Source organism: Anguilla rostrata, chromosome 8, assembly GCF_018555375.3.
Source record: "Anguilla rostrata isolate EN2019 chromosome 8, ASM1855537v3, whole genome shotgun sequence".
Lineage (NCBI taxonomy): Eukaryota > Metazoa > Chordata > Actinopteri > Anguilliformes > Anguillidae > Anguilla > Anguilla rostrata.
This window is the reverse complement of record NC_057940.1, coordinates 22,847,182-22,864,441: the sequence shown is the minus strand read 5'-3', so window position 1 is coordinate 22,864,441 and position 17,260 is coordinate 22,847,182. Positions and strand designations below refer to the sequence as shown.

General features: G+C 38.6%; 2 protein-coding genes across 9 annotated transcripts in view; one reads left to right on the top strand and one right to left on the bottom strand.

The window, feature by feature from the left end:
* Positions 1 to 7,461, bottom strand: part of LOC135261125 (nucleolar protein 4-like) — a 34,463-nt gene extending 27,002 nt beyond the window's left edge. For both annotated transcript variants that reach the window (XM_064347079.1, XM_064347080.1), the window contains exon 1: positions 5,875 to 7,461. In XM_064347079.1, coding sequence (XP_064203149.1) covers positions 5,875 to 6,126 — 252 coding nt within the window. In that variant the 5' untranslated portion in view covers positions 6,127 to 7,461. The remainder of the gene's footprint in view (positions 1 to 5,874) is intronic.
* dtna (dystrobrevin, alpha) overlaps positions 1 to 17,260 on the top strand; it is an 86,016-nt gene that overhangs the window by 2,193 nt on the left and 66,563 nt on the right. For 3 of the 7 annotated variants that reach the window (XM_064347073.1, XM_064347071.1, XM_064347070.1), the window contains exons 1-2: positions 11,475 to 11,563; positions 12,035 to 12,406. In XM_064347073.1, coding sequence (XP_064203143.1) covers positions 12,375 to 12,406 — 32 coding nt within the window. In that variant the 5' untranslated portion in view covers positions 11,475 to 11,563; positions 12,035 to 12,374. Of the gene's footprint in view, positions 1 to 11,189; positions 11,206 to 11,474; positions 11,564 to 12,034; positions 12,407 to 14,505; positions 14,722 to 17,260 lie in introns of those variants that run through there. The other 4 variants (XM_064347076.1, XM_064347075.1, XM_064347074.1 and 1 more) reach the window with 2 other exon arrangements.

Below are 17,260 nucleotides of genomic sequence, written 5' to 3'. Positions count from 1 at the left end.
GTAAAGAAAGGCCAGAACAGAAGTAGCAGTGGGTATAGCAGGTATATACAATGAGCTCCATAATGTTCGGGATAGAGACACACTTTTTATTTATTTGGCTCTACAGTGGTTACCACTGTTGCCTCACAGCAAAAAGGTTGTGGGTTCAAATCTCAGCTTGGGCCTTTCTGTGTGGAGTTTGCATGTTCTCCCCATGTCCGCGTGGGTTTCCTCCGGGTACTCCGGTTTCCTCCCACAGTCCAAAGACATGCAGGTAGGCTAATTGGAGACCCTAAATTGCCCATAGGTATGAGTGCGACTGAATGGTGTGTGTGCCCTGTGATAGAATGGTGGCCTGTCCAGAGTGTATTCCTGCCTCTCACCCAGTGCACACTGGCATAGGCTCCAGCACCCCATGCAACCCTGCCCAGGATAAGCGGGTATAGATAATGGATGGATGGCTCTGTACTACACAATTTTAGATTTGTAATCAAACAATTCGCATGTGGTTGAAGTGCACAGTCTCTGCTTTTATTTCATGGTATTTTCCACTTCAGGACGTCATAATGTTTCAGAACAGATGTTCCTGATTAGTCCACCTATTTTGATTAATTTGGAGTATTTTATTTGTGTTTGTCAACATGAGGACCTGCCAATAAAACATGAGTTGTGCCAATGAAAGTCGAGGAAGTCATACCTTAGGCTTGCCAAAATGTACAGTTTGGAGCCTCATTAAGAAGAAAGAGTGCACTGGTGAGTTCAGTAATCACAAAGGGCCTAGTACACCAAGGAAGATCTCTACAGTTGATGACAGAAGAAATTAAAAATGAAAAACAACAACCTCTGAATACAGCACATCTCATGTATAGTTTGCACAACCAGAATGCTTTCAGAAGCAAGAGAATATTACAAGACAATTCCTATCAATATATGAGTTGATTGAATGCTTTCGTTTCAGCAGGGTTGAGCTGTTTGCATTGACTGATGAGCTCTCACCACAATAAGAGCATGTTTCTGACCGGAATAGTGTTGAAACATTTCATAAGATTTTATGCTAATGGAACTCTTCAGAATACTTTCGGGGATATGATTAATGTGAACAAATCAAGCAGTAGTAGTATTGTAGCCAAGCAACGTGCAGAACCTTGCAGCATTCGCGCGATACAATATGTGAACATGAACACGCATTGTCTATGCTGGACTTAGCTGCGCCTAGTCATATTTTTAGATGGTGCAACAAGTGTAAATATCGTATATATAATAACACAATATCAGACATAGCTATGACCAACTTAAGCATCGTAAGTCTTTCCTCATAGCTCTTCTCTTTCATGCCAGGAATCAATTTGGTTGCTCTTCTTTGAACCTTTTCCAGAGATTCTCTATCTTTCTTGTAGTATGGTCCCCAGAACAGCACACAATACTCCAAGTGTGGTCTAACAAATGTATGGTATATGATAGGTATAACTTCCTTGGATGTATAGTGAATACTTTTGGCTATATATCACAGCATCCATTTTTTTAGTGCTACAGCACAGTGCCTAGAACCTGAAAGGCTTTGATCAACCATTACTGCCAAATATTTTTCATGTTGAGCAGATCCAATTTTGTTCCTCCCTTAAAGTAGTCCTGCCTAATGTTTTTATTTCCCACATGCAGAACTTTACATTTGGCTATATTAAATTTCATTTCCAGGTTTCTGCCAACTTCCGGATTTTATTTCAATTTTTTGGATTACTTTAGTAGGTTACAATCTATTAGCTGGGCCTCCCAGCTTTGTATCATCTGCAAATTTGACTTATGTACTTTCTATGTCCCTGTCAAGGTCATTGATATATATGAGGAAGAGCAGTGGTCCCAGCACCAATCCTTCTAGGACTCCACTTCCAACAGTTCAGTCAATATCCCTCCTACTACTGCTCTTTGTGTTCTACCCTGTAGCCAGTTCCAAATCCACTCTGAAATATATCCTCTAATTCCTACTGTCTTCGTTTTACTAACAAGTCTCATGTGGTACCTTATCAAATACCGTTTTGAAATCTAAGTATATCGATTACAAACGTTATCGATAACATTGCCTTATGAAAGCAAACCTCCTAGCTAGCTAACATTTGGAAAGTCAAATACTTGCATTGTCTGAACAGCAGGACGGTGTGTCCTGTCAGATTTCTTTACGGGGCTTGGAAATGGGAGTGCTTACTGTATTCGTGACGTAGCAAAATGACAACTTTCTCAACCGGTTGAAAATAGGACGATGAATTTAAAACGCATATTTCTCCAAAAATACAGAACGGACATATTTAATACTTTGCTCATTGTGTTTCTTCAATGCCTCTTGTGCAAATAGCACATAAAACCGAGAAAGTGTGAAAATCACCATGGTACTCCTTTAAAAAGAAATTTGAAAGAAACGTATACAATATTCAGCCTTATTACTCTCGGTGCTGTCATTTGTATCTTAAGCAGTTTTGTTTTTTCCTCAAACTTTCCTGTATGACTTTGTTCATCCACATGGGAAACTACTTCAACTTACTTTTCTTTACCTTTGGAATACATTGGGCCTCAAGAATAACCCTTTTGAACCTACCCCACTTTTCATTCACAGTCTTGCAGTTAAGAAGTTGCACCCAGTCAATATTACTTAAATTGTCTTGCATCTTGTTAAAATTGGCTCATCTAAATTTTTTTATTCTGGCCATAGAGGAGGGCTTTTGCCATAATACTTCGATTCTAACTGCAGAATCATCACTAGTCCCAAGTGGCTCAATTGCCTCTATGCTACAAATTCTGTCCAGATCATTACATAGCACCAGATCCAGAATTGATTTCCCTCGTGTAGGCTGATTGACTGATACTCTGGCAAAAAAGGTCATTTATAACATCTAAAAATTCTTCCTCACTTTTTTCAATCAATTCCAAATTAATAGCAAGGTAATTGATGTCACCCATAATAACACTCATATTACTGACAAGCTTGTTTTATGTTTCCAAAGAGCAGTTCACACTACTGTACGAAGCTGGTGGCCGGACACACACACCTACCGCAAGGCCCTTTTCATGTTCCCCTATAAGGGAAATAAGGCACTTTTAACTATGTAACATTAAGCGTTGAATAAATAACACAAAAAAGAACAACCCAGTAACTACCCGGAATCCCTCTGGTTATAATCAACTCATTTAAGATAGCTTTTTACAAAATAGCAATGACTGTAGTAGGAAATATTTTATTTATATCTCAGAAGAATACAACCAAAATTTACCTGGAATCAGATTATAATAAACTACAGTCAATGTTAGCACATATCAATAAAAGAAAACTAACTAACTACAATGATATTTTGCTCCTGGGGGTTGAAAAACCACAAAAACTCTGGTCAGTCAGAAGGTAACCGAATTATCTAACTGGCTAGTTTGCTAGCCATGTGCTTAACGGAGGAAAAAAGTGGAAATTTCCCCTGTCCCCTGACAGCAAAAAATATTTTAATTTTAGGAGCAAAATCATCTTACCATACTTATAAATATGGGTTTTTAAAAACTCAAACTAATATTAAATATCCATTTGAAAGCCCAATCCTGTATCAAACTTTTCCAAACACCACCAGATTCTTGCTCTTTCCACCACTAACAGGAACTGCATGTCAGACACAAGCAATCGAGCAAGAGCTGCAGCCAAGCATCAGCAGCAGCAGCAGCAACATTACCTGTTCAGTTATAGTCTGAGGCTGTTTTTTCATGGTTTGGGCTAGGCCCCTTCATTGCAGTGAAGGCAAATATTCATGCAATGACATTTTAGATAGGTCTGTGCTTCCAACTTTGTGGCAACAGTTTGGGGAAGGCGCTTTCGTGTTACTGCATGACAATGCCCCTGGGCACACAGTGACATCCATAGATAAATGGTTTTGTCAAGATCAGTGCAGAAAAACTTGACTGGTCTGCCCAGAGCCCGGACCTCAACCCCATCCAACAACTCTGGGATCAATTGGAAAGCCAACTGCAAGCCAGGCCGAATTGCCCAATAAGTGCTAGACCTCATTAATGCTCTTCTCGCTGAATGGAAGCAAATCCCTGCAGCAATGCTCCAACATATAGTATACAGCCTTACCAAAAGAGTGGAGGCTGTTATAGCAGCAAATGGTGGATCAACTCCATATTAATGCCCATAATTTTGGAAAGAGATGTCAGGTGTCCACATGCTTTTGGCCATGTAGTGTATATTCGGACATGGTTATGTGATTTTATGTAATTGCTATACATATGCCGTTATTGTAGGGCCATCTATGTGTGACTGCCCCCATTATCATATTCGGCAAATGGGCTATTACCAAGGACTCTGATGATATCATCACTAGCTTCTGATGATACCTCAATTCTAGTGGATGATACTTTCTAACCCTTAAATTTGCAAAAAATTTCACAGCACCATGCATTTGCAACACATTTAATTGTTTATTTGCTGTGGACAATGCAATTTAGCATTGTTACACTTTTTTTTAAACAAGAAAATTGTGCTGCATCTAGTTTTCAGCCAAATTTACAACATCTGTCTCCATTTAGGCATTTATTTTAAAACGTAATTGTACACCAAACCATAAATCTTTCCTTTCTATACATGTATTTGCTCCTTATGTCCTCAAAATACAGCTTGATGTTTGTGTTTTTTATGGCAGTGTAGCATAATGGTTTGGGAATTTAGTAAATGCATAAAAACTAACTGTTAAATCAGGCCTTCGTTGAAAATGTTTTGATGACATATAAATAACCCTGCCTATAATTTGTGGGCAGATCATGAACCAGTTAAATGTAAACTAATTGTTCCACCATTCAACCTGTTGTGTGACACTTTTTGGAAGGACGTTATCTAGACATAGGCTACTGTAGGACTGGTAACCTATGAGTAGCTTAGCTGAACAGCTAACTGATTGACCAATCGTAAGCCCCAAATGCCCATATGTCAGGCTTTATTAAAAATAATAATAAAAAAGAAAAGAAAAAAGCAGCGTAAAAGTAATCAGATTCGTATAGTTCCCTCACTCCGGTTTTGGACAAATCTCGGGAAATTATGTAAACTTTCGAGCCAAAGAGAATTTGGGTCATCAAACGCGACACTGCAGGTGGAGCAGTAGGCTATCAATCGATGCTGACAATGCCTAATACAAATCAGCTTTTGAAAACAGAATAGCCTACAGGTACAGGAACAAAAACACTGCTATCTGCGGCATGTAATACCCAAACGTGTACAAAATGTGAGTGATTTTTGTTTAAAATTCTATCTTTGACTTCCGCCATCATGTCCAATAGTTATTGGTGTCTGTAGGGCAGGCTATGCATATTGCACACCTGCTTCAACCAAATTATTTTGGACCAAGAACAAATTTCAGATGCTTCGTTGATTTGTTTATTTCGCTAAAGACTCAATGTAGTAATAAAGGCGCCTTTGTTGCAGTCCCCATTATGGATCTAAAGAGTCAATATTATTTCCATGCAGAAAAACCAATGGTGGGACTGAAAACCACACGCTGGTTATAATCAAAATACTATGTTATGTTGCATTATAACATTTAAGACACAAGTACAACATATTATGTAGCCAACATTAGCTTCCGAATCAACGAGCAAATATCATTTAGACATTCCTCTATAAAAAGCTAATCCATTTACGGAAGCTTTGTCGCCCCTCTTAATTAATGCATCGCTTACATTTTGCTAGCCTTTGGAGTAATTTAATCATATTATATAATATAATACAAATGCATAGTCCAACGTTCATGTGGTAATTACATTTGAAAACGAGTTCACACAAGACTCTAGATAGCTCGTCCTAAATGGGAATTGCCTGGTTTAGTCTGGTACAGTTTCACGTTTTCTTACTCGATAAAGCGCTATCAATTTACTAACCGTTGTTTTCACTGGAACGTAGAGCACTTGTTTTTCTTCGCTGTTATCATCTGGAACGCCAAGCTGAAATCCTTTAGATTTTACCCAAAATTTGAACTTTGCATTGTCTGATGAGTTGGACTCAGACCCGTTCAGGAGCTGGACAATTCTTTCGTATTTTTTACGAGTCACGGTCTTTGTCTTCCCTGAATCCCCATATGTCCTGAGACACCAGTCCTGAAATTGCCGGTACATGTCCCGATCTACTTCCATTATCCTTAGCAGGGTGCTGGAATGCTTCTTAACGTCGTCCTCTTCACCTTTTTGTGATTTGGATATTCGATTAATCCGTAGACACCTGTTTGCTAGTTATTAATGATTTAAAAATCATCTTACGAGGCTTAATGCCAAATGCAACTGGGATAAAAAATGATATGCAAACGTTGCATTAACTCAATGTCATGATCCAGCGTCTTCACTCTTGTCATGTGTACGTAATTTGTATGAATTGATTTCTGTCTCACCTTCTGAGTTCATCGCATAACTGCCTTTTTGTCTCGTCTCTGCATAACGGGGTTTTAAAAGGACCACCACTTCCCTCAGGCTTTTCCGTTCTGTCAGGTTATCCGTGCAGATGCGTCCTCTGTTTTTCTATTGTATTTCACTAAAACAGCTTTCACTGCCTGTCATCGACGTAATTAAACAGGCTGAAGAATTTATAGATTCGAATTTCTTCTCCTAGGTGGCTGTTTTGTCCTGCCTCGTGCATCTGCCTTCGAGTGGGATGAAATCTGAGACAAGACAATAGTTTTTTAATAAAGATATGTTTTCTCAATGTGAAAAACCGAATGCTCTGAACCTTTACATTATAGGCTACATAATAGCTATACCATAATAATAAGCACCCAGTCCGAACAAATTACCTGCATTTGCGGATAGTTCGATTAAATTATTATTATCTTACATAAGGGAACATTGCCAATGTTAATGTGGAAAACGTAAACATTAATAGGCTATAAACTAATGAGGTATTTACCATAAATTGTACAGGCCAAAATTATAATTAACTAAATTTCGTACCTAATCAGTTGCTAAATGAGTAGTAGCCTATAGGCTACACCGTCTCATGTCCATAAATAAATGTGATCCCAGCAGAAACATATCCTTCTTGAGAAATGATACATGACGACACCCAAACACCACGCAACTGCCACGGATTCTATTAATTCCTTTCTAAATTGTGCTCAGTTCATTTTTAGAGTCAAGGCAAATTCGCTTCTGTTCTGTTCAGTTTCAGTTCCGTGTTGCGTCCTAATTCGATACAGCCTAGGCCTATTTGGTTTCTTTTCCTTTGCCGGTATATTTGGCTGGTACAGTCATTGAATTTCCCGTTTTACTGTTCTTCAAAAAAAATCTTTATAGACGTAATTGCCATTGATGATGGTGATATTGAAGGCTACTCTGGTTAATCCGTCACCGCGGCAACCGTTCTATCATAGACCGGTTATAGCGGCGAGATCTGCCTTTGGTCTCTACATTCTTCAACGGATTATATACTATATCGTTTAATAACATATATTTCAAGGGAAACCAATAAAATATTGCAAATGTTCCGCACAGAGCCTCTATCCCGGAGTTATCGGCTTTCTCATTGGCTACAGGGACAAAAGTTTCTGTGGAGACGACTGAGGCGTGGCGTCACAAAGAATTGTCCCATTTAGGGATCGAAAGGAACGCGCATGCTTATCCTTATTTGAATTTTGACACGTTAAAATTTGTCCCGTATTAAACATTCAGGTAATATTGGAACATAGTTTAAAATGCTTCATGCCATCCAAAACTGATTAAGGACAAATTTGCCTCATCTTGAAGCTAACCACTATTCAAAAAATGCCTCCAAAGTAGGACGAAAGTTCAATCACCATGGAAATTGTTTGCATGGAGCACCAAGCAATTTACTGGTCTTGTAAATTCTAATAATTTCTCTCCAGAAACGTTGTCAACATAAGGACCAAAATGCTCATATAGACACACTGACTACTCTATTCATGTGTAAAAAATGTTTATGGGTAACTATGCACCAAATGACTGATGTAGGCTAAGTGATGACAAGAACAGTTAAACTTTCACCAATGTTTCCGTAAACTAATCTAAAGAAATTCTGCCAATTTACCTGCATTGTTATTGACAAAAACAACAGCAATGTAAAGTTTAAAAGACAGAAACATCCAGTGGTGGATTTATCCATTTTGACAGTGTGCTGACAAAACAGTTCACTGTAAAAGCTACAGTACATTGGTAAAAAAAAACATTGGGCCTCATTCACAAAACTTTTCTTAAATCATTCTTACATTTGTTCTTAAAAATGTTCCTACGAAATACCAATATGAGATTCATGACACATGTGCAGGCCTTTGTTTTTGTGCATATCCCAGGTGTATGAGATGATGAATGCTGACTGTTTGTAAATTTTATGCGTAATCTTGTTCTTGTGATTAGCCTAAGGAAACAGCCATGAGTTAAGATAAAAATTATGAATGCCAAAATATTCTTAGAAACATTCTTACACACAGTTTACGATCAAATGTGATCGTACACATGTTTCATGAATGAGGCCCATTGTGTTTTCTAAACAAACCAGCTTTCCCCTTCCACTGTCTGTGCCTCTTCATTGCCTCTTCACTTGTACAAATCCACCTACAGTATGGCCAGATTTAGACTACAAACAAGAAGAAAGGCCGGGAAAACTGCAACCTAGCCCGTCAACCTGCATGTGTGTATATAGTTGGTAGCAATATCTTAATTTATATACTGCTATTTTGGCACCTACTTTAGCTTTTTGGTGAGGGAGTCAAGAACCATTTTGTTGGCCTAACATATGTCTAATGCACATTTTTTATGATAAAAAAAATAATTAAAAATTTGACCGTGGTATACCCATTTATTATCCACAGTAATCAATTTTCAAGATAAAAAAGATTATGTACTAAACAGACCCTCACCCACCTTATAGTTTTGGAACTTTGGAAAATTATCTGGTATTCTTTGAAGAAGTTACCAAGGTTTGACTATGGGCTTATGATTTTATATACTCAGATTTCCATTAGCAAAATGAAGACATTAGAAATTACATGATGTATTTCAGAGTGAGTTTGGAACTGACTACAGGGTAGAACACAAAAAGTAGTAGGAGAGATCTTGGGGGGGATCTGAGCAGGATACTGTGGGACAATGATCGGTGCTGGGGCCACTGCTTTTCTTCATTTATATCAATGACCTTGACCGGGACATTGAAAGTACATTAGTTAAATTTGCAGATGATACAAAACAAGGGGGCCAAGCTGATAGTTTGCAATCTACTAAAGTAAACCAAGAAGATTTAAACAAAATCCTGATGTGGGTGGAAACCTGGCTAACGAAATTCAATATAGCTAAATGTGAAGTTCTACATAAATAGATGACTGAGTAAGAGGGCTGTATTTGCACCCGCTCATGCCTATGGTGCCTAGGAGGATTTTGATTGGTCAACATCTGATGTCCATGCAGAGAGAACAATCTGACTGTGACCATGCATGTAGAAGTACCGTCGCAACATAAAGAACGCCGTGGTTTGCAGATTTATTCCTCCTACAGGCCAAATAAGAAGCGCTACTATGTGCCGGCCAAAGGAATTGATCATTTTTGGCCATTATACTTATTACAACCATACTATGTGGGACCCCCCTCCCCACCCACCTCAATTCAATCCCTGCTGCCTACTAATCTAATATATAGTGAATTAGCTATGTAAACACACATCCCTCCTTCCTTCTCCTGCTTACCTGCTGTTGCATGCGAGAGAACAATCCTTGCACCAAGTGGGTGGAAATAATAATAATAATAATAATAATAATAATAATAATAATAATACATTTTATTTATATAGCATCTTTCCCAAGGTTGCTTAACAAAGTTAGAAGGTTAAAAAAACAGCAAGTACAGTAAATATGTGTGTGTGAAACTGAGAAGCTTGGTGCTGACTTCTGAGCAAATCGCATAAGAGAGGTGGGGGAAAAAAATAAAAATCTGAATAATATTGGCCAAATTTGGGAGGACTGGTGATCCCAAGCCAGTATATATATAACCTCTCCAGCATGTCCTAGGTCTGGCCCTGGATCTCCTCCCAGGTGGCCGTGCCCCTGGGTCCCCTCCCAGGAGGCATCATTATCAGATGCCCGAATCACCTCAGCTGACCCATTATGATGCAGAGGAGCAGCAGCTCTACTTTGAGGGCCTCCAAGACAGCTGAGCTCCTCTCCCTAACATGGCCAATCACAGATCTTATATGTGGACAGCCTTTTTAATACCGCAAAATAGCTTGGAAGTGTGGGCGACATAGCTCAGGAGGTAAGACCGCTTGTCTGGCAGTCGGAGGGTTGCCGGTTTAAACCCCGCCCTGGGCATGTCGAAGTGTCCTTGAGCAAGACACCTAACCCCTAACTGCTCTGGCGAATGAGAGGCATCAATTGTAAAGCACTTTGGATAAAAGCGCTATATAAATGCAGTCCATTTACCAAGTACAATTGCATGTAGGCCACAGCAGCCTGTACAAACATGAACCTGACATTGTGATTTGTGTTGAGACAATAATTAATATGAAATCAGCAGCATTATATCAAAGTAAATATCTCATAGTAAACAAAAATAATTTACTGTTATTCCAGAATCCCAATGTGCACCATGTTCTGAACAACCAGATCACTCATTCCGATCATATATTGTAGCTATACTGTGACATTCTAACTTTCCTTCTAGAAGTAGAAATAAGGCCAGATTTAATTCCTCTATCATACTGATGGATTAGACACCACTTGCTGACATCTCTTGTATCCCATATAGACATGACCTGCTACCATGGGACTATACAGTAATGAGATGAATGGGAAAATAAAATTGAACTCGGCCAACCACCTTGGATGCAACCAACCATATGATATGCTGTGACAGCCTACATTTTATTGCCAGTTCATTAGGCTAAATCAGAAACATTTCCATAGATTAGTGAAATGGATATGTTGCTTCATATTATCATATTGTTTTCTCATGTACACTGAAAAACAATCATTTCCAACTGTAACATTTGATATCAAATACAGTATGTCAGTAATAAATACTTCCTTTGGAAACAGTTAGTTGAATAAATTCATTCATGCATATTCACATGCTTACTTATGTTTAGAGTCATGTTTGTTTAAGCAACATGTACAAGCAAAATATTTACCTGCTTCCCATTTCAAATAGCTGAATTTGTCTGTAGGATATGAGCCACAAAAATGACACTTTATTATCTGTTGCAGGCAAACTACCCTTCAGGTGAGACACTGTGTGATAATATCCTACTGAACCACACACAAATTTGGCTACATTGTGGTTTCGGGGGCAAGGAGGTGAGGTGGCAGTGGATGAAAGGAGACGACACATTTGTCACCCAGAAATTTGAAAAGACTTCTGCGGTCGTATACATTGATGTATCCTTTGCCATCAACACTGGAGGGAGGGAGGATACAAAGATTGGTTTCCAGGGCAAGGAGGACACATGGTGATAGTGGATGAAAGGACTGACATTTTATCATCTGTTGCAGGCAAACAACCCTTCGGGTAAGACACTGTGTGGACAACACCCCCAGGCCTGGCTCCAGGGATGGGTCCCAGTAACCCTGTTCCAGCCAAGGTAAACTGAATCTTAAGCCTTTTTACCATTCATTATGGGTTTATTTGGATCATGTTCTTCTGGATTGTCACCCCAGACCTGTTTGCCTTGGAAGACCTTGACAACATAGCTCTAGGGTCCATAAAACCTTGCAAGCGCTTCTGCCATGACAAGTCCATGATCCAGGAAGGGGGATTCATGCTGTAGTGTTTCTATGTCTGTATGAGCCTTCTAATGCAGTTCTGTTTCAGTAAATAGCTAAGTGACACTTGATATGACAGAAGACAGGACTTTTAGTATGTTAACAGTTGAAGTATTGTGTTATTATTCTTCATTGTTATTGTTGTTGTTGGATAAGGGGGAGGAATGGTTAGCGGGTAGTTCAGAATGGTGGACATGGTGTTGGTTTCCATGGCCAGGGTTGGAAGGGTCTGTAAATGTCTTCTGTATAAATGGGTAAATAATACCTTTCTCTCTCTTTTTTCTTGGCAGTCCTGTGCTTGTTAGCTCTCCTTTGCCCTCTTGGTCACCCTATCCTCTGCCATTAGTGGGCCAGGGACTTCCTCCATGCCAGCCCTGTCCTGCAGGTCTTCCTCTGAAGAGGCCACACAGGCAGGGTGCTGATCAGAGGGCTGTCCTACTGTGTTCTGGTGCTCAGGTGGTAGCACAGCTGCTATCTGTGTGTCCCCAGCTCCCGCTGTTTCTGCAGCACCAGTCATTGCTCCTCCCAGGTGCTGCTCCCTCTGCTTCTGGTCCTGCTGCTGCTGGTGGTGCTGTGGGTCCAGCTGGTGGATTCGGTTTCCACCCAGTCCCCTTCTCTGACCCTAGCACAATGGATCGCTCCCAGAAGACAACAGCCAACAGGTGACGATGTGTTAATTGCACCGCTAATGGTGAGCATAATGTAACACCCTGGAAATCCTCCCAGTATGATGGACCTATCTGCCTGATTCTGGACCGGATCTGCTTTCAAGCATGGCACAGACAGGGTACAGAGTTTATAGCAACCCCACCTCTGAATTTTGATCCACTGCCTCTTTTAACTTTTTAGGTAATTTTTTTCTATCCTTCTGAGACCCTGGTATTTTATTTTTATTTAATTCTTTCTTTGTTTTGTAAATACAGTAAATCGAGCACTTACAAAGGGCATGGATTTTTTTTATTACAGCAGGAAACTGGTGGACATTTAATGTCATATCTACTTTTAGTAGTCCACCGCATTTGTATATCACATATAAGTTGAATATTTAGTTGTGTAATATGAAACGTGTCAAAAAAACCATCTAAAAATAATTTTTTACTGCCAATATTGTTAAAGCAACTAATTTCATTGTAAAAACTTACTCAATAAATAATATTGAGACTTTTCTGGACCATTTTTGACTCAATTCAGCATAGTTTGGCACTATTTGTTTACCCACAAATGCTTTCTTGAAGAAGAAAAAAAAACAATAGAATTTGATTGGTTTTAGATATTGGCACCAAATTTAACACAGGTAGTCAGCATATAGCAGAATCAAAAACATGAGTTATTTCTTCCATAGCTTTTGTAGCTCATCAGGGAAAAATTCTAAAACTTGAATGTGGTATGCGTTTTTTTAATTTTTTTTTTTCTGTACATAAATTTCTGTAATTATCAGAAAGTACCCTCAGACTGCTTAGTCAAAAAGGCACTGTTCTCTGCTTTATTAAAAGCTGTGAATCATATTTGTACTCAAACGTTATTAAGTTAACCATATATTTTCCATTAAAGAGGAAAAAGTTATCATGTTAACAGTTTTTTTTACATTAACCATTTTTATTACATTATTGTTTTTACAACCTCAAAATATAATTAAACTAATAAATAAATAGTGAAGATCATTTAACTGCTTTATTCTGTAATTCACTAAATAATTTTTAAACCTATATCTTTGATTATATTATATTGTATGCATTTAAATAAAAATTTGAATATTAACAGTGAGGGTAAGCTCACTTGGTCTTTAAAAAAGTTCCCACCTCCAGCCCTGGGCCACGCCGTTTAATGTTTTTGGATTTTTTTAGACTTAAGAGCTTAAGGTTGTTTAACTTAATATAATTTTTTTTTTAATTAAATCTGATTTGATTGAATTGTACATGGCCTTAAACTGGCTAGGTATGTTGAATCATTGAATCTATGGTTGAATTTTGTAGGGATTGAAAGTCTGCAGTCATTGTAGTTATTTATGTGGGTAGCCCTGAAAAGTGTCAAACTCTTGGCACTGTTCAAGTGTGAGATATGTCCCACCCAACATACCTGCCATCCAAAAAATGAAAGTTTCACTACTACTACTACTACTACTACTATTAGTTTTCTGACGAAGTGAGTTCATGATAGTCCATCAGCCAAATGGAAATTTCCTCAAAGAATGTCAGCACCTTTGTTATTTTAATTATTTTGTAATTTAATTTAATAAAAATGTAATTCATTTTGTAATTTTAATTATTATATGATTTAAGTTGACACTTCTGTTTGTCATCACTCTTTGTAAGTGGTTGCACTGACCTCCCTATTCACTGTAAAACCCTTCATGAAAGGCACTATATAGATGCTGTCCATTACTAAGTATTGTCATAACTATGTGCAGTATTTTATCCATTTTAAGTGCTGAGGTAAAATGCAGTTACACTATCTTATACATTCGGCAGCTCTGTGCTCAGTTGTCCTCCTTTGGAAGAAATGCATTTTATTGCGAGATGGTAAGATTCCGCTTGTCAGTGTCTGTGTGCCCATCTTAAAAGGCGGGGACGGTGGGAACGCGGAAAGATGAATATGCGTATTTTGCACTTACCATAAATGACATACAATAGCCCTTACAACATTTTCTTATTTTGTGTAACCAGTGCCTATCATTAGGTGTTGTTTCGTTAAAAAACATCAATCTGCGTGATGCACTGAATCAGCCAGAGAGATTCCGCTCTACGTCACTGGCCGAGGCGCCCAGTTGAATGGAAAGGTGCGGCTGTGCTCATTAACATTGGCTACGTACAAGCATCAGCGCCAGGAGACGCAGAGCAAACAGCAGGGAGGGCAACGCAAAAAGCAAAACAGAATCTTAAAAATGTATATCGAGTAACGTTGCGCTTGGATTTCGCTGGAAAAAACGACGCGAAGCATGTGCTTGATACAATCCTTGACGTTACCCTTTGAGACCCTGGTGAGTAGAACAAGAGCACTGCGATATTTGGGGTTAAATGACCTTAGACTGAGCATTACCTCACAGGTAAAAATCAGCTGATGCTGCTTACCAGTAGCCTACATGAAAATACCATACGTTCTTTGCCGCTCTTGTCCACTGGCTTGAAAAAAACGTATAAAATACACTATCGAATTTAATGTAAGAAATAACCGACATATTCAGGCATTTTCCCCTTCTGTTGAGTTGTCTTTGGCATGAGTAACGATGCAGGGTACTGCGGTGGAAATGTGAAAACCATAGAACGTGGCCCTTCTCTTTCCACTGGTAATGGTGGATATTTGTTTCTAATAATTGTATACGGTGATAAAAATGGAGATACAACGCCTCTGGTTTGCTTGCATTTGGAGAGTCTGGTGGTTGTGCATTACAGCTCTACGATCTGTCATCTCTTACACGCGGAAGCACGACCTAGCATCCACAGAGCGTCAAGCTATTAGGAGCAATAGTGAAGCATTTCATTTAAACAACATGCAGAGTAAAATGGATTGCAGAATAAGTGGTTTACGATTACCCTTATTGCTTATAAGACATTAAGGACATATACTTTGTATTTCTTAGAAAGCATTCAAATATAAAACAAAAATGACCGTGCACGCATACGTCAAATTCGGTTCTCTAGTAGCCTACTTAAACGTCGCTTATGCTCATACAGTGCTTTTTAATTTACAATATGGTCTGAAGACCATTTTCACTAAAAACAACATCAATACATTTTTACACATACAGCTACCATTTAATAGCAAAGATGTTGATTAAAAACCCGATTAATTTGTATTTATCGAATTTAATTTATAAGGAATCGCTTGTATAAGAATGTGCCACTTCTCCAATTACGTCATCGCGCGCTTGAAACTTCAGGCTTAAATTCGCCCAGATGTTGTGCAGCAATTTAATAACCCACCTTGTAAACAGATTCTGTGCAGTGGGGGAAAACCCGATGTAAACCCTCGTGTTTACAAAAAAAGCTGATAATTACTTTAGAGTTATATTTTTGTAAAGCTGTTGGCTGGTTGCAATAAAAAAGGATTAATTTCCTTTCTTTGTAATGGCTACTGTACTTGAGCGTTTTTGAACTGAGAAAAGCACATTTGCCATTTGTCCAATTAGAGGTACCCATTGCTTGGGCGTGTATCTCGCTGCTACTATTACCTATCCACTTTAACATACCGTCCTTTTTCACTTTTCATGTTAACAAACACTGTGCAGCTTATCTGTCTACATTAAAATACTGCACCATATTAAAGCCCACACTGTTTACCATCCTATTTGAAAATACAGTAGGTCTATTTGTTTAGCTGTCCACATTCACAAATAGTATGAGACCACACTATATTTCCCTATTAATGCACAGTAGCTCTTTACTTTTCCAATTTAATACTCTGTATTCAACTACACTGTTGTCTATGTCTTGGCATATTGCATATTCTATGTGTTTCCATATACCTGTCCGGTATAGAGACCACGCTGTTTACATTCCAAATTTCATATATTATCAGACTGTGCTGTTTCTTTTCATAAGAACATAAAGTTTACATTTCTGCATTTCCATATGGTATTAGTCTATAACGTTTAACTTTCTATATTAATATACTACATGAGACACCATACTGTATAATAATAATAGAAAAAGATGTTTAGTCACTTATGCTTTCTGCACTGCAAAGGCCACCATTTTGAATAATTGTATACAACACATAGATGGAACAAGATAAAAACCAATGTACTGTACATACAGTCAGGTAAAGATGATCAGGTACTTCAGGGACTGTAAATGTGAGTTTTGGAGCACAAGGAAAAGCAATGAAAGACGACAATTACCGTGTATAATGGCCAAGTAGCAATGGAATAGCCATGGCATATGTGCTTGTGTAAAGTAACTGTTATGTTTGTTTGTTGTTTGTAACTTCCTTGATAGTGGTTCAGTGAGTTATAGATGGGGGGGGGGGGGGGGGTTACAAAAGATTTGGTGCTTCATTGGAGAAAGCCTGATCATTAGGAGAGGACTGGAATGGTAGGCTGGGTTGAGAGAATGAAGACAAACAGCGGATGTGTAAGGGGGCAGCCAGTGAGGTAAATTGGGGCTAGGTCGTGGAGTTCATTGCCGGTACAGTAAAGAAGTTTTTGAAATTTATCAGGTAGTCCCCTCCCCATCTTGGCTTCCACTGAGGGCTCAGTCAACCATTCTGTAACATTAGCTAGCATTATCAAACTCTCTGAAACTTTAGCCAAAAGTTAGTTCTGACAGATATACTTACTTGTTCTGTGGCTCAACTGAACCATAAGTCAGCTAGCTACCTTGCATTAAAAGTAATGTACCATTCTGAAATTCCCACCTCTAGCTAGCTAGTCTGTTAGTGGTGCCATGTTAGCTAATGGTAGACAGTCATTTGTAGGTAGTGAATGTTAACTACTACACTCTATCAAAATGTGAATTCTGGTATCAAGTTTCTAAAAACACCTCAATACTAGTACCATCTGATGTTTGTCAACAGTAGCT